General features: G+C 33.9%; 1 protein-coding gene across 5 annotated transcripts in view; it reads left to right on the top strand.

Annotated features, from left to right (window-relative positions):
* Positions 1 to 24,272, top strand: part of FIP1L1 (factor interacting with PAPOLA and CPSF1) — a 97,647-nt gene that overhangs the window by 50,313 nt on the left and 23,062 nt on the right. For 3 of the 5 annotated variants that reach the window (XM_080660394.1, XM_080660393.1, XM_080660396.1), the window contains 4 exons: positions 1,085 to 1,241; positions 12,159 to 12,185; positions 14,192 to 14,246; positions 15,863 to 15,918. In XM_080660394.1, coding sequence (XP_080516520.1) covers positions 1,085 to 1,241; positions 12,159 to 12,185; positions 14,192 to 14,246; positions 15,863 to 15,918 — 295 coding nt within the window. The remainder of the gene's footprint in view (positions 1 to 1,084; positions 1,242 to 12,158; positions 12,186 to 14,191; positions 14,247 to 15,862; positions 15,919 to 24,272) is intronic. The other 2 variants (XM_080660397.1, XM_080660395.1) reach the window with 1 other exon arrangement.

The following is a 24,272-nucleotide window of genomic DNA, read 5'->3' as shown; positions in this document are numbered from 1 at the left end:
TGCCTGTCCCTTACCTGTTTATACATATCAGTATTTTGTTATCACTTTTACTTTTCAGGTATTAACCCTTGTTCTTAAAGTTACAAGGGTCACATCAAAAAGTCATTTATATATTTGGCTGCCTCTTGCATCTTGTTGATGCATGCTTTACAGTCTCTTACTTTGCAACCTGGTGATGACAGGACCTGTTGCAATGACTATCTGGTTCTGCTGCCATGTTACTGTCTTTTTTTGTTTTTTGTTCTTTTAATCTTCATTGTTGGAAGTATTACAGATGTCTCTCTTTCTCCCCCACTGTTCCATTCCATCCCCCTTTCTCTACCTCCCCCCTTCCCCACCTACTGAACTATTGTCTGTGTCCATGGGTTATGCATATAAGTTCTGTGGTTAATCTCTTCCACACACATCTCTCCCCCTCTTCCCCCCTACCCCCCAATTTCTCATGCCATGTTACTTTCTTAATGCTAGTATCTGGGACTAATGAGTACATTGCCTTAAATTTTGTTTGTTTGTTTGTTTGTTTTTTACATCTTTATTGATTAAAGGAAGGGAGATGGATAGAGAAATAACATCAATGATGCGAGAGAATCACTAATCTGCTGCCTCCTACACTCCCCCCTACTGGGGATCAAGCCTGCAACCTAGGCATGTGCCCTTGGACGGAATCGAACCTGGGACCCTTCAGTCCACAGGCCGATGCTCTATCCACTGAGCCAAACTGGCTAAGGCCCTTAATTTGAATACTTTAACTTTGGGTAACAAAGATAATCTTTATTACATTATATTTATAAAGTACTTAATTGTCTCTTGTTTAGAATGTTTTATCAATTATGTTGTATTCAGAAGTCTTTTTGTAATGATGTCAGTTGTTTTTCCTGGGCTTTAAGTACGTGTGTGAGAGTGTATACTGACGTCTGTGTATATACATACACATCACACAGAAAATTACTCTCCTCAAAATATGTGTATGAGAATAAAGCTTTTTACTTTGATTCTTAGATTAAATGAAATTAACTTGCTTGAGTTTAATTGCAGATAAGAATGTTTATTTATTTTTTAAAAATAAACTATGCTCTAATTTTAGGTCCTTTCTGAAAGATCTGCTACTGAAGTAGACAACAATTTTAGCAAACCACCTCCATTTTTCCCTCCAGGAGCTCCTCCTACCCACCTTCCACCTCCTCCATTTCTTCCACCTCCTCCAACTGTCAGCACTGCTCCACCTCTGATTCCACCACCAGGTAAATAGTACATAAGACATTTGGTTTTGAAAAAAAATAACAAGTAAATAACCCATGAATGTTTCTTTTATTTTGAATTTAACAATTAAAATATATATATTTGAAAATAACATCTTCATTGATTGCATTACATTAAAAGTAATAGATTATGAAATTGTCTTCAATAGATTTATACTGAAACAGATATATACATGTCTTGCTATTTCAGCATAGCAGAGACAGTATACAGAAATTGAGAAGAATGTAGAGATACTAAAATGATCCAAAAATATCACATTCCCCAAACTAAAGCTGCTAATTAAATATTTACCAGCCCATATTGAATTATAAACAATGTTGTTTTAAAATTTTTTTTAAAGATGCTTTTAGAATTGGAATAGGTTAGAAAAATTATATCCCATGAAGAGATTTTTGAAATGAAAGTCTCAGTCTGGTTGTCGTCTTTATACTGGTTTCCTTTTAGGAGACTACTTCTGGATGCCAGGTACCTGGTATTTACTTCTTTTAAGTGAGACAGAAAATTAATGTAAATTTTTATTATACTTGTAGCCACTTTTGATTATTTATTAAAAACTAGATTAGTGTCAATAGAAAATATTACTACTAATCCCCAAAATTTATACTTTCAGTCTTTTATTCAGTGGCCTTTATTTTATTCCCAATAAGCTCTTAATATTTACCCCTTAACCAATTCTTAATGAAACTAACAAGATAGATTTAGATAATAATTACTTTTTTTCTAGGGAGAATGCCTAGAAAAATGGTAAATATTAGCTATTGGTCCTAATTAGAATGTAAAGTACATGTTAAGATTGTAGTATATGTCAGTTTATATTTAAGAGCCGTGACCACTCACTTCACATTTACAAGAGTGTTGTCTTTGTTTTAAGGTGCCAGTTATGATCAGAATATGGTAATCCTAGGCCTCTAAATGTTAGTTATCACATCAGCCTTAAAGCCAACCACCTTTGGTTTCCTTCATTGTCACCTCTACCTTCAAAGGATTAAAAATTATGAAAAATTACTCTGACTATAGAGAATCTTGTTTTCTTAAAATAAAGGAGAAAACTGGATAAGGATAGAGGTCCTTACTCCAGGCAACATTATTTCTAAAGTTCAGTTAATTCTTGGTCCAAGAAGAATTTTTGTTCTGAAACATAAGCCAGAAATTGTGATTGGACCCATGATTCTTGTGTTTTTAATATGGTGAGAATTAACTAAATAAAAAGGTAATGACTTAATGATTCATAAATGATTTCTTTGTCCTCTGAAAAATAAAATGTGTAAATAGTTAATTTTGAACATATTTGATTTAATGAGACTAAAAGATGATATATATATAATAATAGTCCTTATGCTAGATTGCTTTATAATTGTATTTAAACTTTACTAGGTACTAAATTTAGAAGGATTTTCTTACTTACTAGCTAAATAGTATATCCCCATTTTATATAGTTCAATACTAGTTGTTTATTAAGGTGAGAGAGTGGTGATATGTATTAATGATGAAAAAATAAATATCTAATTGGTATAAGAATATTTAGTAGCTCTGGGAGATATTGCTGATAGGCACTGGCATTATCTGAAAGTAGGCTTTTTTCAAAATGATACCTTACTCCCATCTTTTGCAATATAATCTCTTTAAAGGACAATAAATCTTTTAATAATGTTCACATCTGTGGAATTCTGTAACAGATTATTTTTGTTGCATAAACTATATATTTAATGTTAATTTTCAGGTGCATGCTTTCCATATTTTAAATACCTGTCCAGATTTCCTTAGATGCTTATTTTTAGATTATACTTCCATAATGTCCTATCACATTTAAGGAATACAAATATAGATAAATTCTAATGCTGGTTTAAGCAATACTAACTGTTGTATATTTGCTGGATTAAGTGAGAGAAGATAACCAATTCATACAAAAAAAAACACAAATATTTGTATAAGTGGAGGCTAACTGAAATACCTCTCATTTTTATTAGATTGTGAGCTGTTGAAGAGAGTGTTTCCCCACAGTGCTAATCACAGATATCTTGTTTATATTTAAAATTTTCCAAATATATTAGCTGATTGAGTTAGAAACATATTTATGTAACTGTAACATGGGAATTTTCAGATTTATAGTTGGTACAGTCACACAGGCACTTACCAATCAGAATAGGCACTGGCTTTAAATAACACTATGGCTGCATAGATACATAACAGTAGTTTTTGATTAAAGACACATTTTGACATCATTTGCCAAAGAACCACATGATCACAGTATATTCTGTTGAGTTTGCTGTCATTTATATCACCTTAAGAACCATATGCAACTAGCCTGATGGGTATGGCTTGGTGGTTGAGCATCGCCCCATGTACCAAGAAGTAACTAATTCAATTCCTGGTTAGGGCACATGTCCAGGTTGTGGGCTGGATCCCCAGTAGAGGACGTACAGGAAGCAGCCAATTAATGTTTCTCTCTCATCAATGTTTCTCTAAAAACAAAGCAAAACAAAAAAGAATCATATGCAGCTAATGAAAGAAAGCACTGTGGCTCAGGAGTCTTTTGTAAGCATTGCCTTAATAAGTAAGCTCCAGTTTTCTAGTAGAAACCCTAGGTTTTCTTTGTGCTTTGCTGAGAAATACTAAAAGGCAAAAAAATCTTTTGAAAATTTAAACATATTTTAATTTTGCCTTTGTTAGCTTTCAAATGCGTAAGTCTTTAAAACTATAGTCCTATATATGATGGGACAAATAAGTAATAATATATTAAGCCCATATTTTGGGGTGTTAACCAATTCTTTCATAAATAGTGGTATCCAGATTTGCCTAGAAAAATAATCCTACTTTATACCTTTTATCCTTGCATGATTATTATTCACTCACAAGTGCCCTATTTTGGAGGATAAAATTTTTAGTCAACTCTATAGTTGTTTCATAGCATAAATAGTTACTCCTTAGCAGTGAGGAGGTGTGGTAGACAATGCTCGTTCAAGGGACATTTACTGTCAGATAGTTAACAGGAGAGGAGATGTATGTTGCTTCCTCTTCTCCTCAAACACACATCTACAAACATACATGAAACCTTAGAAACAGAGAGAACAAAGTATTTCTGGCCACAATAGATTAGTATGAAAAGTAGAGGAGACTTTGTATTGGAGAGCAGAATAAACATTTAAGGGACATGTTGAGACTTGGAATTTTTAAAAGGGAAAATATTTAATCTGGTTCCTTGTTGCCAAACTAACAGCTTGAAAACAAACTGATTATTCAAGATCTTCCTTAATTTTCAGAAAATCTGTTTTTAGTTTCTAGTGAACCAGAGCTATTGTGTTAGTGTGATTTCATGCATTGGTTGAGTAATAATACAAATTATAGCTAATACTTATTGAATGCTTACTATTGAAAATGTTCTGAGCATACTTCTTATATTAACTCAATTTTATTCTTGATAGCATCTGAAATAGATATTCTAATTTTACAGATGAGGAAACTCTGGGGCTCAAGTTGTTTAAGTAATATCTATAAAAGTAGCAGAACCAGAATTCTAATCCAGGCAATTTTGCTTGAAAGCCTATTTTACTAACAATGTTGAAATGAATCATTCATTACCTGTGTCAGGAAGGCTATATTATTGGATTATGTGTACTTACCCCAATAACATGTCTTAAAAGCCTTTTCTTTCTTTTTAAGTATTTCCTTGATGTTGAAGTGCATGCATATATACATATCTGTGGGTAAGGAAGGTTGTAAAGAACAGGAATCAGAATTAAAAAAAAAAAAAATGTCCAGTTCACTGAGGTATTCCTATTTGCCTGATTTGTGTTAAGAAGTCTGTTTACTCAATAAACTAGTTTTGATATACTTGTTTATTACAAGAAAATTCGTAAAATTGGAAGGCTTGATGTTATAGAGTAGTTGATTTTTATTTTTTTGATTGTGGTAAAATATATATAAAAATATTTATGATTTTAACCATTTTGTAAATGTATAATTCAGTGACATTAAATACATTCACAACGTTGTGTAACCATCACTAGGATCTGCACTTAAAACTTTTTCATCTTCTATAGCAAAAACTATGTACTCGTTAAACAACAACCCCTTCCTACTTACCCCAACCAGCCCCTGGTTGCCTCTTTTTTTTCTTTCTTATGAATTTGCCTATTCTAGGTACTTCATATAAGTGGAATCATTCCATATTTGTTTGTGTCTGTCTTACTAGTTTTTAAAATAAAATAACCTTAATGATTATAAACATACTTTTAATAACTATGTTCAACCTATTACATTTAATGGTAGACTTTTAATGTAGGCTTTTAAATGTTAATTTATTTTAGTGTCATTTTTTATCTTCATTTTTTAATAATGGAGTTTATTGACACAAGGCATATATGATATAATTCATTTCTTGTTACATCAGTCAGTATTAAGGCTCTTGTGATTGTGGTTTTGTCTTGGGAACAGTTGAAATCTAACTCAGGAGTAGAATTCTACATTGAAGAAGGCTATTTGTTTTACTGAGATGTAGCCCAATAGTCTGGACCACAGACAAGTTATCCCTGCTCTTAAAGCCAGATATAAGGTTTAGCTATTTACCTAGATTTCAATATGTGTAAGCTCCTGCATTTTAAAAGGAATTAGATTTCTTCTTAAAAGATTGTCAAGTATGTCAGTGTCTTTTATTATTCATCTAGTACTACAAATGATATGAACTTGAAAATCTTGTTTATTTCTTAAATATCTTAATTCTGAGGTTAGTGATGACACATGGGGTTGGGAAGAAAAGCAGCTTACATCTGGAGTCTTCTGCATTTTTTCCAAGGCCTACCAGGTCTTTAGATTACTTTTCTGTTAGCAGTATGGTTCTAGCACAGTGACTCTCAGTCCTTGTGGTCACAGACTCGTTTACATTTTTAAAAATTACTGCAGACCCCAAAGAGCTTTTATTTATGCGTGTTACATCTATTTTTTTATTAGATATTAACTGAGGAATTAAAATATTATATTTAAAATACTTACTTTAAAAAATAGAATACACCTATTATGTATCAATATTAAGAATATATTTTCTTGAAAAATAATTATTTTTCCAGAGCAACCAAAAACATTTAGTGCAAAGAGTGGCATTGTTTTATACTTCTGCAGTCTCTTTACTGTGTGCCTTAATAGAAAACTGGATTCTCCTGTTTGTCCCTGCATTGAATCTATTGTGATTTCACATGTCACATACATAGCCTCTGGAAAATGTCATTGTACACCTGTAAGAGAATGAGGGTGAAAATGGCAAATGTTATCTTAGTATTTTTATGAAAGTAGTTTTGGCCTTGCAAATTCCTTGAAGGGACTTAGTGACCCCCAGGGATCTCCATGCTTTGAGAACTGCTGCTTTGGCAGAAAATTGTCCTATATTGGATGAGTATTATTAGCATATTTGAGGAAGTACAATTTTGTCTCATTAATAAGCCATTTCATGAATATAACATTAATTAAGCTGTTATAGTTCCATGAAGGTTTTTGGTTTTACACAGCAAATCTGCTTATTAATTGATGCTATTTGCCAAAAATGTAAGCATTTCAACAATGACTTTTACAGAAGTACTTTGCAAAAGAATTCTTTGAGGTTTGTGAGAGCTGTACTCATTTTCTCTTATGTTTTGTTTTTCTGTGTTCAAGAAACTTAACAGTCTATTGTGTTTTTAATATACTGAAAATAGGGACTAATGCTAATTACCTATAGTAAGTAGTATATTCTGGCACAATTAAAAATTAACGTAAATGTAAGTTTAATAGAATTAAAAGCTTCTTCTGAATGGTGATTTTTAGGATGTTGATTTTTGAATGTCTTCTTTGCCCATGGATGCTGCCTTTATAATTGTATTATTTTAATAACATAGGTGCTCCATTTTATATAATTTAATTTAATATTGGCCTCTTATTTGTTTGATTCTTCCAATCGTTTTGTGATTATATATGAGCTAATAGAGATCAGTTCCTTTACAAGATTTTTTTGTAAAAATATTGAAATTTCTATCAGAGATGTTTTTGTTTGTTTAACAGAATTTTAATTTCTTGTAGCCTCTAGATTATTTTATAAACTGGGGGATTAAGAGATCTTAATAAGGATAAAATAGTTTATTTCATTTATAGTTACCATAAATCATCACCTTTACCTCTTAGGTATAAAGTATTCTGGTAACTTTGTTACTTTAAGTTTTATAACCGTAGCACCTTTTAACACATTTTTTTTCTTTAAAATTATTTCCGTTGTTTGTATCTTACAATTAATTGTTTCACCTTAATTATTAAAAAATAGTTTTACAGTATTCTGTATCCTATACTTGTTTTAAAAAGAGTAAATGATAGATGATATATGTGTATATAATTTTAAGAATACTGGTACATAGAAAAAAGCATGTTGTGGAAGGTGATATTTAATGATTTTTATAAATCTTGACTTTATACTCAATTTCTATGTAGAGATTTATGTATGAGCTTGATGAATTTGAAGTAGAAATCATTGAGACTTAGGGAAGTAATCAGGTTTTTTATTTGTAACTTAATAGTGCTGTTGAAATTCGGTAATTATCTGAGAAATAGGAACTAGAAATTTGGAAGTTATCAGTGAGGACCTTTCACATAATTCTGCCATGCGTTTGTTGTTTTTTTAAATTTGAACTTAATAGAGAAAAATGATAGGTAGTTATTATATAATATATTATATAACCAATATAATAGCTATATTGGTTAGCTATTGCTGCTTAATAAATTATTCCAGAATGTAGTGGCTTAAAATAATGATATATTTATTATTGAACAGCCTTTTTGGTGTTAGGAATGCAGGGACAGCTTAGCTGGGTCCTCTCTTCAAGGTCTCTTACAGACTTTGAGATGGTTATTTGATAGGCTTGATTGACAAAGGATTCATCTCCAAGCTCACTAACCTCTTTGTTGAAAAGATTTATTTTCTCTCCAACGTGGCAGCTTGTTTCATCAAAGCATGAATGCCCAGAAATCATTAGAGGATACCAGCAAAATGGAAGTCACTGTCTTTTGAAATGTAATCATGGAAGTGACATCCCCTTATTTTTGCTGTATTTTGTTAGAATCAAGTTATTGTATCCAACCAGGACTCAAGGGGAGTATATAAATACCACAGGTATAAAAAGGCATTAATACCAGGAGGCACAGGGATCATTGGAAGCCATGTCCCGTAACTCTTGCCTTAGGTATCTATATATGTAAAAGCCGAAGCGACCGTTAAGACTGAACGACCAGAACGACTGTTCGACCAGTGGCTATGACGCACACTGACCACCAGAGGGCAGATGCTCAACACAGGAGCTGCCCCCTGGTGGTCAGTGTGCTCCCACAGCCAACCTCCTGTGGGCGGTGTCCGGTGTCCATTCCTTTTGCGCCTGGCCTGGTGACCTCGCCTCCTCTCCTGACCCTGCCAGGGCCTTCGGGCCCTAGGGTGGGACAGGGAACTGGGGGTGGGTGGTGGCGGACACGGCCCTCCGGCCCCTTTCCTAGGAGGGCCGAGGGCCGAGGGCCGGCTCACTCCTTGGGGCTGGCGGCCAACCTCTCGCACCCTGTCCCTCCCCCTGGCCAGCAGGCCCTGATTGGCCCGCGGTTCCTTCCCCCCCATCCCTCCCCCTGGCCAGCAGGCCCTGATAAGACCAGCCCTGATCTCCCCTGATTGCTGCCGGCCAGGCCTAGGGATACCACACGTGCATGAATTCGTGCATTGGGCCTATAGTACAAAATAATCATGAGCAACATTGAGAATGAGTTCATAGATATTTTTTGTTTTTTTCCTGCTATTGTTGAAAGTGAAGCCTCTTAATTTTGTGAGAATTTAAAAAAATTATTTTTAGTATGTTTTGCAGGTATGCTGTCTTTGTATTTCTTTGCTTTAGTTTTTCAGTCTCCCAAGTAGGATTTCAGGTCCCCCTACACCAGTGGTCAGCAAACCGTGGCTCGTGAGCCACATGTGACTCTTTGGCCCCTTGAGTGTGGCTCTTCCACAAAATACCACGGCCTGGGCGAGTCTATTTTGAAGAAGTGGCTTTAGAAGTTGTTTAAGTTTAAAAAATTTGCCTCTCAAAAGAAATTTCAATCGTTGTACTGTTGATATTTGGCTCTGTTGACTAATGAGTTTGCTGACCACTGGCCCTACACTCACACTTTATATTTAAGAGTGTGTGTTACATACCAGAAAAATTAAATTCTCTCCTTTTTTCTTTTGATGATGCAGATAGTATATAGGCTGTCATTTATTTTGCCTCTGTTGAATATTGAAGTATTCAGTAGTGCAAATGAGAAGTTTAGAATCTAATCTAGTGTTTCTCACAGTATGGTCTTTGGTCAGCAACATCATCATCTCCGCTTTGTTAGGAATGCAAATTCTCTGGCTCCACTCCAGACTTCTGAATCAAACATTTTGGGAAGGCTCAGCAATCTGTGTTTTAACAAACTCCAGGAGGTTCTTATATTGCTGAAGTACTAAAACTACTAATCTGTTCAGGTCCTTAGAATTTGGATACTACTTTTCTAAAAGCTTTTGGCAGTACTAGAAATCTTACTTTTACTACTGTTATAAAACACTTTCCAGGAAAATAAACTTTTTCCCCTACTCATTTTACAGATAAAGGATACAGAAAAGAAAACACAGTGCTTGCCTTGTGTATTTCAAATCTGTTGGCTAGGCAGCACATGTGTTGGCCAATAAGGTGGGAGTGTTAAGAGCATGGGATTTTTGAGATTAAATTTTTCTCTCCTTACACTATTTCTCTTTTGTTAACGAAAGTCAAATGCTAAAGAGCGATTTGTAGATGGAGGATTATGTTGGCCTAACATAATATCACATGTTAAACTTTCTTAGTTGAATTGAAAATATATTTGATAATTGTCAAAGAATTGATTACATAGTGTTCACTCAACTTTATAGTTATGTTTCAGTGAACATTTACCAATAAAGAGCTGCATTGAAATATCTTAGGTAGAATAGAGGCCTCATAAAAAGGTCCCTTTCTAGCTGTCATGCCAACTTTTTGATGTGTAGATACTGATTGGACAGGCATCTATATAGACAGCATGATTTTTCTTTGTGTTCTTAATTCCTTTCAGGTGATTTTTTAAAAAGTCTGTCCTATGATACTATTGTAGTAAGATTCAAATTAAAAGCAGACTATACTTAACAATTTGATTATATGTCTTATCACTGTTTTGTGAAAGTTTGACAACTTAAATGTTTTTGAGGACTAAATTTTGAGAGGTCTGATTAGTAATTTCTTAGTTATTTTGCATGAATTCACATTTTAGTAAGCTGTAGTGAATGTGAGCATTAGCTGAAATGATACATTCTGCTCATGTGTTCATTTAGGTAAAGTTGTTAGGATTACAGAGTGGATTGCTGAATTTGATACAGTTCTTTATCTTATACATCTAAGAATATAGTCAGGTGTTTAAATGTAAAAATTAGGTTACATAGTGAAGTTCGATAGTGCTAGACAAAAACCTATACTGTTCTAAAGAAAATCAGGTAATAGTGGATATTAAGAATATTGAATATGCTCTGCCTTTCCTACTTTACCCATTTAGTTAGGTGTCTGGGATTCTGCTGGCTTGTATTGTTTGCTGGATTCTTTTAGCTTAGTAATTTAGAAAGCAGCAAGATAACCACAGGGATGGATGAGAATCGCCTTTAAGTGTAGATCAGTTTATGTAGACTTATGAAGGCATAATGATTTTTGAAAGATGATAGCTGCTTTACATATCTTTTTGAGTCCTGTTGGTTTGATAAGTTTATCATACTCTTTATTTCATGGTGGTTAAATCAGGTGGGCATTCTCCATTTTTAGGCTACTTGCTGCCTTAAGATCTTTTTATATAAACCTATTCTGGTAAAACTTAGAGAAAGTTTTAAAATAAATTATTAGCAGATTTTCCATTGACAAGAAAACTTTTGAAAGTGATTCTCTTTTCATTATTTTTCCCCATGCATTTAGTTAATGAAATAATTATTTTTCCTCTTTGGACTAATTTTGATAAGATAGGATTTAGATTTAGTAAACCATTTTGGCTCTGTTGAAGTTATGGTATAAAATTTTTATGAAATAATTTTTTTCTATTTTTCTACTTAGTAATGCTATTTTTCTTCAAACAAAAAGTAGTTACAGTGTGCATGCCGCATAAGTTTTACATTAGGATTTAAGGGCACATTTGACTAGTATAAACTTAGAATGTCTGTACATAGTTGAAAATTTCTTAAAGTTTATAATGTGTGCAAATGAATGAGAGTCACTCAAATTAATATTTTCTGACTCCTGTAGAAGTAAATTGTCTACATTAACATGCCCTGTGGGTGTATATATATATATGAATTGGCTATCCCCCTTTCTCTACTCCCACAAATCAAGGGAAGTAACCTCCCACCCCTCCTTTCAACAGCATTAAAAACAATACAAATCAACACTTGAATGTCCCACTTAGCTTTACTAAGTGAATACCCATCATCTTCAGAGTAACCTTGCAGTATCTACAGCATTAAAGAGCCCATTGATCAATTTCCCTATTAAAATGTTAAAATAACAAGATCATATGTTGATCAAACTTAGTGTTATTTTCATAGAGTTGGATATTTGTGTATGCACAAGTGTGCTTTTTTTTAACTGTTGTCTAACTTTGTGATTACAACTTGTGGGGGAAACCTGTTATCAAGTTGTTAGACTGGGTTTTTCATCAGGAAGTCAGATGTTATACTCGAATTGTTGGTCCTCTGCAAGAAAATAGAATGCTTCTCTTGAGTGAATAAGCCAGGATAATGAGGCGAGGGGTTTTAATTCAAAGGTGTTTTTTGGTGATGGCATAAATACATTACAGATTATAAAATCCAGTTACTATATTAAATTTCATCACTTGTTTTTTAGGTATTCCAATAACTGTACCACCTCCAGGTAAAACTTTTTCCATGTTTTCTCCATCATTGTTAATAAACATGAAATTTCAAGCCTATAGTTACAGGAGGGACAGTGTTGATACGATTAGAATATGGAATAGGCTATTGGGATTTCAAGGTCCTATTTTCAGCTCTGCCTTTGCTTCATTCCAGTTTTAAGATAATTAGTTTTCTTATACCTGTCTTACCCATCTCTGTAGAAATAGAGATTCTGAGAAAATTCTCACCATGTCAATTGGTTGAAGAGAACTGAGTATAGGATAAAAAAATAAAATTTTTATTAAAAATACCAAGGAATTTTTTTATATGATAAAGTGACTGTAAGAGACAAGAAAGATCATTTATCTTGACTTAATTATGGTTTCTGATTTTTTTTTTTACCCTGCTGGCATAACTCAGTATTATGAGAATATATGTTCTGAGCCACACTGTTAGGTAGATTGATAACTGGACAGATGGTTGTTCTCTGAGTGGTTAAATTGTTCATTGTTATAATGGTATGATCAATAGTTATGTGTGGCCCAGTGTTATTTAAAAAAAATTTTTAGGGTTTTATGGTAGTGTGATACAAATGTGGCAGCAAGTGTGTTAACTTAGTTCAGCATTAAAAGCCAAGGAGCATAAAGATAATGAGAAGTGAAAGTTCTTGGAAGGGTGGGTCTAAGATCAAAATGACCTTGATAAACAGAAACAGTGGAGTTTAGATAGCATAGGTGAGTATACATATTTAGATATGAGATAGTCATTGACTGTCTATGAATGTAGCTAAAAAAGACTTACTAGGAGAAGTCATAAAGGAATCATTGGTGTGTCTTTTTAGTTTAAAAAGAAATGTGATTTTAAAAACTGTATAAAGCAGGATTGTGGACTCTTGAGTACTAATGTGGTAATTGCTAAACTGTATACTTCTAAGATGTTCAGTAGAGGATTTATAAATCCCAAAACTGGATACAGGGAAGATGAGCATGGTGAATTTGAAACAGCTTGTAAAAGGGCCAAAACTGATTTAATTGGACTTTTGAGAAGGGTTAAGAGAACTGGGATTTATTTTTACTTAGAATACTAAAAAGGAGGTCTAGTGGAAATGTTTTTAATATGTAGAAGGTGTTAGAGAATATGACAATGGATTGTTTCTTGCCCTCATTCAGGATAGCATATGTATTGCAGTGTGAGAAATTTAAATAATATACTTTAATGCATTTCCCAGTAGTGAGAGTTGTTAAAACTAGGAAGCAATTGGTATCATAAGTTGTAGAATCTTAGTCTTTGTTGGGATTCTTTTTGCCTATTTGAATTGGAAAGTGTAGAATAGATTAACTGTTAAAGGTCCCATTTAGCCACATTCCATGGTATTACATTTAGGTATTGTGAATTATTGAGAATGCAGACCTCATAATATCAAGGTGCAAATTATTTTCTTTCCAGACTAATGCAAAACTATAATTATGTGCCTTTATTTGTAAAATAGTTTTTTAGGGTTGTGCTATTAAAACATTTTATGATGGATATTCTCAGCCTTAAGCAGTTATTATATCTACTGGTAAGATTTTATTTATATGTTACACATTTTAAGAAAATTTCTACACATCTAAAACTCAAAAAAATTTTTAAAAGAGGTAAATGTTATTTTATTTGCTTTTCTACTAAAATACTTTTAAGTATAATATATCTGGTGGCAACACTACTGTTTTATATATGGAAAAGGTAAGGCATTGAAATTAACTTTCTCATACTCACAAAATGGGCTGTGTGTGGTGCTGAAAATAAGACCGAGTGTCCTGACTCCCAATTTGTGCTCTATGTATTAGACAAGACTGTTCATTTAAAATTTTATTATTCTAATACCTGTTTATAAGCTTACGCTCCATTTTTTTCTGTCCATTATAACATAGAGAAGCATGTTATGTCCCCAGAAAAATTTAGTGATATGTAGCAACTTTGTTTCTCTCTTGCCATTAAATATACACTCTCTTAACTTTTTTTTCTTATGATTGATTGTTTCAGGTTTTCCTCCTCCACCAGGTGCTCCACCTCCATCTCTTATACCAACAATAGAAAGGTAAATAATTGTGTATACTGTAAAATTTTTACCATTGATAGGCTTTTGACAGAAGAATCATACATATTTTGGTAATATTTTCAAAGATTTGATTTCATAAACAGTAGTACCTGCCTTTTAATGAGTAAGTCTAGATCTATGTTAGTTACTTTGATATAAGACTTGGACCTATATAGCCCAATAACAAAACACAAAGAAAACTAAATGATAGTATTTTGAAATATCTTCCCTTGATTTATGACACACTGATTAAAGAAACTCCTAATTTGATTTTGAAAATTGACAGTAGTCAACTTTGTGGAAAATACAAAAAGGTGACTGGTAATCATGAATAAAGCATGTCTGTTTTAGGATTGGGTAAGGACAACTGTTATCAGGGACCATAATAAAGAAAAGCTGACTTATTCCTTGCTACCCTGCTGCAACTCAGCTTCCACAATGGAGGATTGGATCCATTCTGTATGAGAAAACCCTTATTTTTATACCCTGCATTTATGGTTTTTGTTAGTTGGAATGCTGTGCTAAATAATTTTTACCTCATGGATGGCAATATGGTGTTTAACAACAGAGGCTTTGGAATAAAAAAGAACTGGTTCTCATTTTGCCTTCATAATTTACCAGTTTTGTGTTGCTATGCAAAGTTTATGACTACTCTTTGAGACTTAGTTTCTTCTTTTACCAAGTGGGGTTGATAGAATTGTGAAGATTAAAACAGATAGTGAATATAAAGCATCAACATAATTCTTGACAGATAGAAACCACTAATGGTGGCTATAATTACTTCTGCTTAATTGGCAAATAAACTCTACAAAATTAGTGTATTTCTGAAAAAGTTATTTAAATGATATAAGAAGACAAAAATTGTGAGAACCGTATTATATCAATAGCATTAAAACCATGCATATGATTTTCAAAGAACATGATAAAACTCAGTGAAGTGTGACTTGTGAGAACATAAAGATTTTAATTTTATTATTAAGTCCTTCTTAAATATATATTTGTTTTCTCAATCAAAATGTTAAGTATTATTTGTTGATCCTGTCAGTAGAGCTGAATTTCTGATTGATAACAGACCAATTTTTTTAAGACTAAATTTTTAAAAAATATATATTTTTATTGATTTCAGAGAGGAAGGGAGAGGGAGAGATAGAAACATCAATGATGTGAGAGAATCATCAATTGGCTGCCTCCTGCACGCCCCCTACTGAGGATCGAGCCTGCAACCCAGGCATGTGCCCTTGATTGGAATCGAACCTGGGACCTTTCAGTCCGCAGGCTCACGCTCTATCCACTGAGCCAAACCAGCTAGGGCTTAAGACTAAATTTTAATTAAGTTTTAAATATTGTTAGCCTCAAAGTTTCTGTTATCTTGTGAGTTAAGATGAATTCATTGGATTATTCATGTTATACTAGTAAGCTATATTTTTCTTTACAACTGGGTATTAGGTTTAATATATTTGGAGGTTAAAAATCCTGTGTTTTTACTATTAAAATTTAAATTATAGACTTAAAGCTTATTGTTGTTAAAGAAGTCATAATTCTGCCTTTGTTTTGTACCAAACTATTAAAATTTAGAACTTATTTGAACACATAAAAATACATTTTTTCTTCAACAGTGGACATTCCTCTGGTTATGATAGTCGTTCTGCACGTGCTTTTCCATATGGCAATGGTAAGTGTTTTTAGTTACCACATTCAATTTGAATCATTAAAGGACTTAAAATATTTTTATAGCAATAAAATCATACTTCCATGGTTTAAAATACTATTTTACAGAACAATTAAAAAATATTAACTAAAGGAGTAAGTCTTACATTTATGGTTTCTTAACAGAATAATTTTTCTTTATTGACTATACTTTTTATAATTAATTAATGGTGACACAACAGGGGATATTTATACCATGTCTTTTCCTAAAAGGATTTAGGATTTTTTACCAAATTGTCTTCATTGTCCAAAATCTTTCTGGTATTTGACTTGTAGTATCCCACTAGCCTTGTTCTGATATTTCCTCATCAGTGGTTCATCTTTTCTTCTAGATCATTTGGCAAGGTCCTCAATTATGTTCACTCTTAACTTTATTCATTCTAAGAGCTGATACCACTTTTAAAAGTGCTGTGCAGTGTACTAGGTTTTAGAGATACAGTAAACTAGACCTAGACCTAAGTTTGCCCTTATCGAATTTATAGGCTAGTGAGGAAATAGCAGGTGATAGAAGAGGGTGTCATGGGAACATAGTGCAAGGGGTCTCCCACTCTAGAGGGGTGGAGCTATAGATGATGTAACTTGGATTCAATGCATGTTCAAAGACATGGTAGTGAGAATGTGGTGGGCTTTTTTTAAAAAATATTTTTATTGACTTCAGAGAGAGGAAGGGAGAGGGAGCCAGAAACATAAATGATGAGAGAAAAATATTGATAGCTGCCTCCTGCACGCCCCCCTACCCCCCCACCTCCTCCAGGGATCAAGCCCGCAACCCAGGCATGCACCCTGACCAGGAATTGAACAGTGAATAGTGACCTCTTGGTTCATGGGTCGACACTCAACTGCTGAGCCACACCAGCTGTGCTGGTGTATGAACTGAAAGAAGTGTGGTGTGGCTGGAGTGTAAAGAATGAATGGTGAATGCCTAAAGATAAGAAAAGAACATGCAGGCCCTTGTAGTCCTGCTGTATGGTTTCAGCCTGATTCAGAGAGCTGTGAGGAGCAGTTTAGTATTATGGTGAGTTCTGAAATGGCTAGATTTACATTGGTAAAGGTCCATTTTGGCTACCTATTGTGAGGAAATTGTGGGTGGTAGAATAGCTGAGATGCCTGCTTGATTGGGAGAACAAGAAGCTGTTGGAGTACAGTCAAGTGCTGCATAAGGACACGTCTGTCAGTGATGGACCAGACCATATATATGACTGTGTCCCATCTATAATAATAAAAGCATAATATGCTAATTAGACCAGATGTCCTTCTGGACAAAGCCGCGAGGTGGGGTGTGGCGTGGCAGAGGCCCTCCGGGGGAGGGGGGTGGCCGGGGTCAAGTCCCTTGCATGAATTTTGTGCATCCGCCCTTTGTAAGATTATAACGGAGCTAAAAAATTCCCATCACCTAGTCACGTCATAACTGTTGTAATGCATTACTCACATGTTTCTGGTGATGCTGTTATAAGTGCACCTACTGTGTTGCCATTCGTATAAAAGTATAGCACATACAGTTATGTACAGTACATGATATTTGATAATGAAGGATTATGTTACTAGTTTATGTATTTAATATGCTATACTTTTTATCATTATTTTTACAGTGTGCTCTTTCTACTTAGAAGAAAAAGTTTGCTATAATACAGTATGGCATGTTCTGCCAGCCTCATACACCTCATGCTTACTGCATCTCTTGATTGCTTAATTTTCTCTTGTGCTTGATGTAACCTTGTGTTGTTTTGTACAGTAACTTGCTGAACAGCAAGCATGTCAAATTCAAAGGCTAACACGGGCCAAATAAGGTTTAAGTTTATGTGGGCCACAAAAAAAAAACAAAACTTCAATTTTCATAGAAACATAGGTTTATTTCAGTAGAGACATGCTGAATACAAAGGGCTGAAATATAAATGAGTAATCATTAAAATAATAGAACATTTTAATAAAAATTAATATTTTTTCTTGAACATTAACTTAACAGACACTGAATAACTGCACAACTGTAATGCGAATAAACCTATTTTTCTTGTTCTCTGAAAGTGAAATATTTCCTGTTGTGCACACTAAACAAGTCAGTGTAAGACTAATGACATGGCAATCAGCTGCTAAAATACTCGCTGCTTAGTATTAGTGGAGAGAAATGTTGCGCCTGTGTGTAAGGCGTGTAAGGGAAATGAATGCACCACGATTATAGTGATCAGTCATTAGCAAATGTTGTAGTTCGTTATTAATAATTATGTATAACAGGATATTGTAAAAATTAAGTTATGACATTTTTATTAAGATATTTCTTACATACTGTTATATTGGCTGGGTCGCACTGCATACGGCCTGTGGCCCGTGAGTTTGACATGCTTGCTGTACAGGCTTGTAGCATAGGATTAGTAGGCTATACCAGATAGCCTAGGTGTGTAGTAGGCTGTACCATCCAAATTTGTGTAAGTACACTCTGATGTTTGTACAAAGAAATTGCCTAATAATGTATTTTGTAGAACGTATCTCTGTCGTTAAATGGTACACGACTGTCATCCATGGGAAGAAATTATGGTGTCCTCTTTTTAGGTAGTACCATTAGGGAAATGGGAAGAAATTATGGTGTCCTCTTTTTAGATAGTACCATTAGGGAATGGAGGGAATTGAATAGTTCAAAGTCTTATACAGTAGAATTTGTAAGTCTTGGTGATAGGTTTGCTATAAGTATCAGTCATATACTTATAGTTACCCTTTAGATATCTGTATCAGAGGGTTGTACTGTCCTTCAGACCCACCTTGTTCAAAGCCACATATGCCATTCATTCATATCAAAAAGTAGCCTTTCTGTTGCCCTGGCCAGTTTGGCTCAAGCAAGGGTCCTCAAACTTTTTAAACAGGGGGCCAGTTCACTGTCCCTCAGACAGTTGGAGGGCCAGACTATAGTTTAAAAAAACAACTATGAACAAATTCCTATGCGCACTGCGGGCCCGGGACGAGTCGGCTGCTAAGCAGGACAGGCAGCGGCACCCGGCGGGCCGGATAAATGTCCTCGGCAGGCCGCATGTGGCCCGCGGGCCGTAGTTTGAGGACCCCTGGTACAGTGTCGACCCACAGACCAAAGGGTCTTGGGTTTGATTCCAGTCAAGGACGCATACTTGGGTTGTAGGCTCCATCGCTGGCCCCAGTCGGGGTGCATGTGGGAGGTTTCTCTATCTCTGTCTCTCCCCTTCCCTTCCACTCTCTCTGAAAATCAGTGGAAAAAATATCTTCTGGTGAGGACAACAACAAAAAGGTAGTCTTTCTGTTGACTGACTTGTTTCATTGATTATACCACTTTTTTTTTTAAATGAGTTCCCAGGAAGTCATACTCATTGGGTTGAAATCTTTGTTCATGTGTCTTTTGTAAGTCTTCAACCATGAAATGGAGAGCAAAATTTTCCCATAAGATGAAATTCACTGAGAATACATTAAAGCACCTTAGTCCTGCCATTTAATAAACACTCAAATATTAGCTGTTTTATTTATGATTATCCCTACCATCTCCCACAAGCTCCAAGTTCCTTCCCTTTTCTACACTGTTAGGCAGTGTAGCATAATTGTAGATAGCCTGGGTTTGAGTCCTGGGTCCAACTTATCTTAGTAACTAACTTTGGATAAGTTAAATAACGTAAGTCATTTTCCTCATCTGCAAAATGAAGTTTGAACATAAAGTGCTGAGCACAGTACCTGTAATATGTATTTGATAAGCATTACCTATTAAATTAATTAAAATTTTTACCTCTTATAGCACCTGTCATTTTGTGCTTTGTGACTAAATTCCTTGTGTATGTTTTGCAATACAAGTGAACATGAGGAATAGCTCATATCAGAAAGAATAAGTCTTTATTCTTGAGATTACATGCACAGTTTCTTTGTGGAAGATTTCATTTAAAAAAAAATGCTTATTAAATACTAGAGGCCCAGTGTATGAAATTCATGCACTGGTAGGGTCCCTAACAGCTGCCCAGCTGCTGGCTGGGGCCTCCCTCCCTTCCCTTGGCTGTTCCCCGCCCCCCCCCCCACCCCCACCCCCCCTTCAGACTTCTGGACAAAATCCTAGTCAAGGGGACAATTTGCATACTATGCTTTTATTATATAGGATTTTACTTTTTCTCAAAGTATTACATGCATAATTTTAATCCCTAAAGCAAGCATTTTATGCTCACTGTTTACCACCCCTAACTCTTCTCTGAGACTTTTTTTAAAAAAATAAAGGACTTTTTCAGTAATAATAATTATAAAACATTGTAAAAATTAAATACAAGAAAGTTAGGCGTTTCTTTATCCTGTCAAACAAAGCTTTGGAATGGAGATTGTGCTTATAAAATAAGACCTAGTTTAATTTTTTTGAAGGAATATGGAAGAACATAAGCACTTTTAATGGTTTTTAGTTCTGATAGTCTGCATGGCATTTCTACATAATATCACCTATTTCTTATTTATATAACTTCAGATATCATGTGTTATCTTTCTACTATGATACATGTGTATCTTGTTTACTATCTCCTTTTCCCATCAGGGAAATTTTAACATCATTTTGGTTCCTTTTTTTATTTATATACCTACCCTCTTTTTCTTATACCATCAATCACAACTGTTCATCTTTCTAAGCCTTTACCTCTTCCCCCCCTGCTTTCCAACTTTGGCCAGCTGTACTTGTACTTACAACATTTATATTTTGTCCTGCAACCAAAATTATCTGTCCTCTGGCACGTTTTTTATTCTAAAAACTAAACAGTAACCTTATTTACATTATTATGACTGTGCAAACATTGTGTATTATAGATATAATTATAATAAACCACTCAAAGGAGAACATTCCAATGGCAAATATATTAAAATTATTGTCATACACTTCATCAACTATGTAAAGTCATACTACATTTTAATTGTGGGTTCATATTTGGATTTTGACTTTCTCAACCTTGAGTATATTAAAAAAATATTTTCCAATGCATATTTTCCCCCCAAAGTTTTTGTGTTTTTTTTTTATCCTTACCTGGGGATATTTTTCCTGTGTTTTTTTTTGTTTTGTTTTGTTTTTGTTTTTGTTTTAGAGGTGGGGGTGGGAGGTGGTGGGAGGGAGATAGAGAAACATCACCTTGAGAGACACACACTGATTGGTTGCCTCCCATACACACCCCCGACTGGGGCTGGGGATTGAACCTGCAACCAAGGTACATGCCCTTGACCAGGAATCAAACCCAAGACTCTTTGGTCTGCAGGCTGACGCTTTACCCACTAAGCAATACTGGCTAGGGATCCCTTAAAAGTTTTCAAATTTTGTTTTTCATGTGTACATCCATAACCCATCTAGAAAATGAATTTTTGCCTATGTTATAGAGTAAAGGTATAATTGTCCGAGTGCAATTTGTTGAATAAGTCTATCCTTCTTGAGGGATCTATAGTGTCACCTCCATTCATGTATCCAGTTTCATGTATGCTTGAATCTGTTTATTTGCTTTCTTGACTATTCATTTGATTTATTTAACTACTATCTTGTGCTAATAATGCCACACTATCTTACATGTAAATTTTATAGTAGCTCTGCTGTCTCATTCAGCAAAATGTACCTTATTCAGCTTCAGAAGTATTCTTGAGCCATTGTTCTTGCATATTCATTTTAGAATCAGTTTTACAAGTTTCATGAAAAGCTTTTGAAATTTTGATTAATAACTGGCAAATATATTATGCTTATTATATGACACTGTTAACTAATGTAATCCTGACAGCCTTACAAAGTAAGCATACTGTTATTATTTTCACTTTATGGAGGAGGAAATTGAAGAACAGCCAGATTAAGTACTTTTCCCACTTTCCACAGTAAGTGACAGAGTCACGATTTGAAACCATGCAGCCTGGCTCTGGAGTCATTGCTCTCATACCATAGTATTGGAATTCAGTTGATGCTCTAGATCAGTTTGTGTGGAATTCATGCCTTACAACATGATTTCACCTATGAACAAGGACTCACTCTTCATTTAAAGAGATGCTTTTTAATGTGTTTCAGTTACATAATTATCTCTATACACTTGCATTTTTTCAGTTAGATTTAGATATAGGCACCTAATGCTTTTGTTGTTGTAAATGATATATTCATTTGAACCGCGTGTTCTGTTTGCCTATATTTAGAAATAGAATTGGTTTTTGTTTTATTTATGTATATTTCTATGCAAATACAGATATATACATAAATAAAAAAAGATACATATGTTGATCATGTAGCCATTTACCTATTGAACTCTCACTATAATTTGTCAAGTCTCTTCAGACAATAATATCAGCAGGTAATGATTTTGTCCCCCACCCCCCCGCCCCATCTTACATTCTAAGACCTCAATATAATGAAGTATTGAAAGTGGAGTTCTTACATCTTTTTTTTTTTACACTTTTATAATTTTTACTACTTTACTGTTAAGTTTTTGATAGAACCCTACATCAGATTATGGAAAATTTCTTCTAATTTTCCAAGTGCTTTTGAACTATATGAATATTGATTTTTATCAGCTGCTTTCTGAGATGATCATACTGTTTTTCTTTAGTCTATTAATGTGGCAGATTTATAATATTTTTTAATAGGCACTGTTTATTTGCTGACATACATCTAACTTCGTCATGATTAACTACTTTAAAAAACTGATTTGTCTAGGATTTTGACATCTAAGTTTATATGTAAGATTGGCCTGTGATTTTCCTTTATTTGTACTATCCTTAACTGGTTTTGGTATTGAGGCTATACAAGCCACGTGGGAAAAGTTAGAGAATGGTCTTTTTTGCCTTTTCTCTGGAAGTTTGTGTAGTATTAGAATGGTACTGTATAAGCTCATAAAAACTCAGCTGTAAGACAATCTGGTTTTGTGGGAAGGTTTTAAATTACTGATTTAATACCTTTAATAGTTATAGGATGATTAAGATTTCTTTTTATTCTTGAGTCACTTTTCTTTGGTAATTTATTTTTAAGAAGTAGACTGAGCTAAGTTTATAAATGTGTTGGTATCAAGTGTATAATAGTTTATGTATTGTTTAATCTCTGCAGGATCTGTAGTTGTGGTCCCTTTTTGGTTCTAATATTGTTTATGTGGCCTCTTTTTTGTAATCTTGTCAGAGATTGTTGTGTTTTATTTGTCTAGTATTCAAAAACCAACTCTCTGCTTTTTTAATTGTGTGGTAGTTTTCTGTTTATTTGATTTTGACTTTTTATTATCTCCCTTCTGTTAGATTATTCTGTGCTTTTCTAAGTTCTTATCATATTAATTTTTCATATTTTCTTTTTTTTAAGTTTACTTTCATTATTGACAGTACTACAAATGTCCCTCATTTTCCCCTTTTTTTGCCCAACCTGTTCCCTGCCCACCTTTAGCACACTGTTGTATGTGACCATGGATTATGCACCATCTTTTCTGATGTAGTTTTTTTTAAAGATTAAATTTCCCTCCAAGACAGTTTGCATCTCTCTCTCTCTCTTTTTTTTTTTTTTAATATTTTTATTGATTTTGGGAAGGGAGAGGGAGAGAGATAGAAACATCAGTGATGACAGAGAATCATTGATGCACTCCCCACTCTGGGGACTGAGCCCACAATCTGTGCATGTGCCCGACCGGGAATTGAACATTTAATATTTTTTTATTTTTTCCTTTGCTATTAACCATTTTATGTTTTTATGTCTTATATTCAGAATATAATAGGAATTATTTAAAGTACAAATCAAAAATCTGTTATATAACTGATGAAGTCAGTGCCTTTTATATTATGCTGATTGTTGAGCTAATAAACTTGTCTACCCAACCCTTGTATTTTCCAAATCTTTTTGAATTGGCAGATTTTAAAATATTCTGTTTTTCCCTATATTGTTTTGAAATTATACATTCTTTTGTGTGTGTGTGTGTTTACTCTTAAAATGCGTTGTACATCTATCTTTTGGTGAACTCTGTTGATTATAACCTTTGTTCTTTTTGTTTATCTATGAATGCCTTTGTTTTTTTCTTATTTTTAAAATATGATTTGTTGACTACATGTTCCTAGATTGACTACCATTTTCTCTCAATACTTTGAAGATGTCCTAATTTATTCTAGTTTACATTTTTGATAAGGGGAATTTTGTGGTGTATCTATTTCTGGTTCCTGTTCACCTTGCAAAATGATTATGTTAAGTCTTTAAGGTTTCTTTATATTCCCCCAATCAGGGTATTCACGCTATGTCATTTATCTTTTCTAGTTATAAAATAAGTTTGCATTATAATCTAATGAAGCACTTTTGGTGGGAGTTTTGTCTTTATTTTCTAGTACTTTTTATTTTTTCTCTTGTTTTTTAAGTACCAAAACTCT

Source organism: Plecotus auritus (assembly GCF_963455305.1).
Source record: "Plecotus auritus genome assembly, chromosome: 1".
In the NCBI taxonomy this organism is placed as follows: Eukaryota; Metazoa; Chordata; class Mammalia; order Chiroptera; family Vespertilionidae; genus Plecotus; species Plecotus auritus.
The sequence above is the reverse complement of the archived record's forward strand: the minus strand, read 5'-3'. Positions and strand labels throughout refer to the sequence as shown.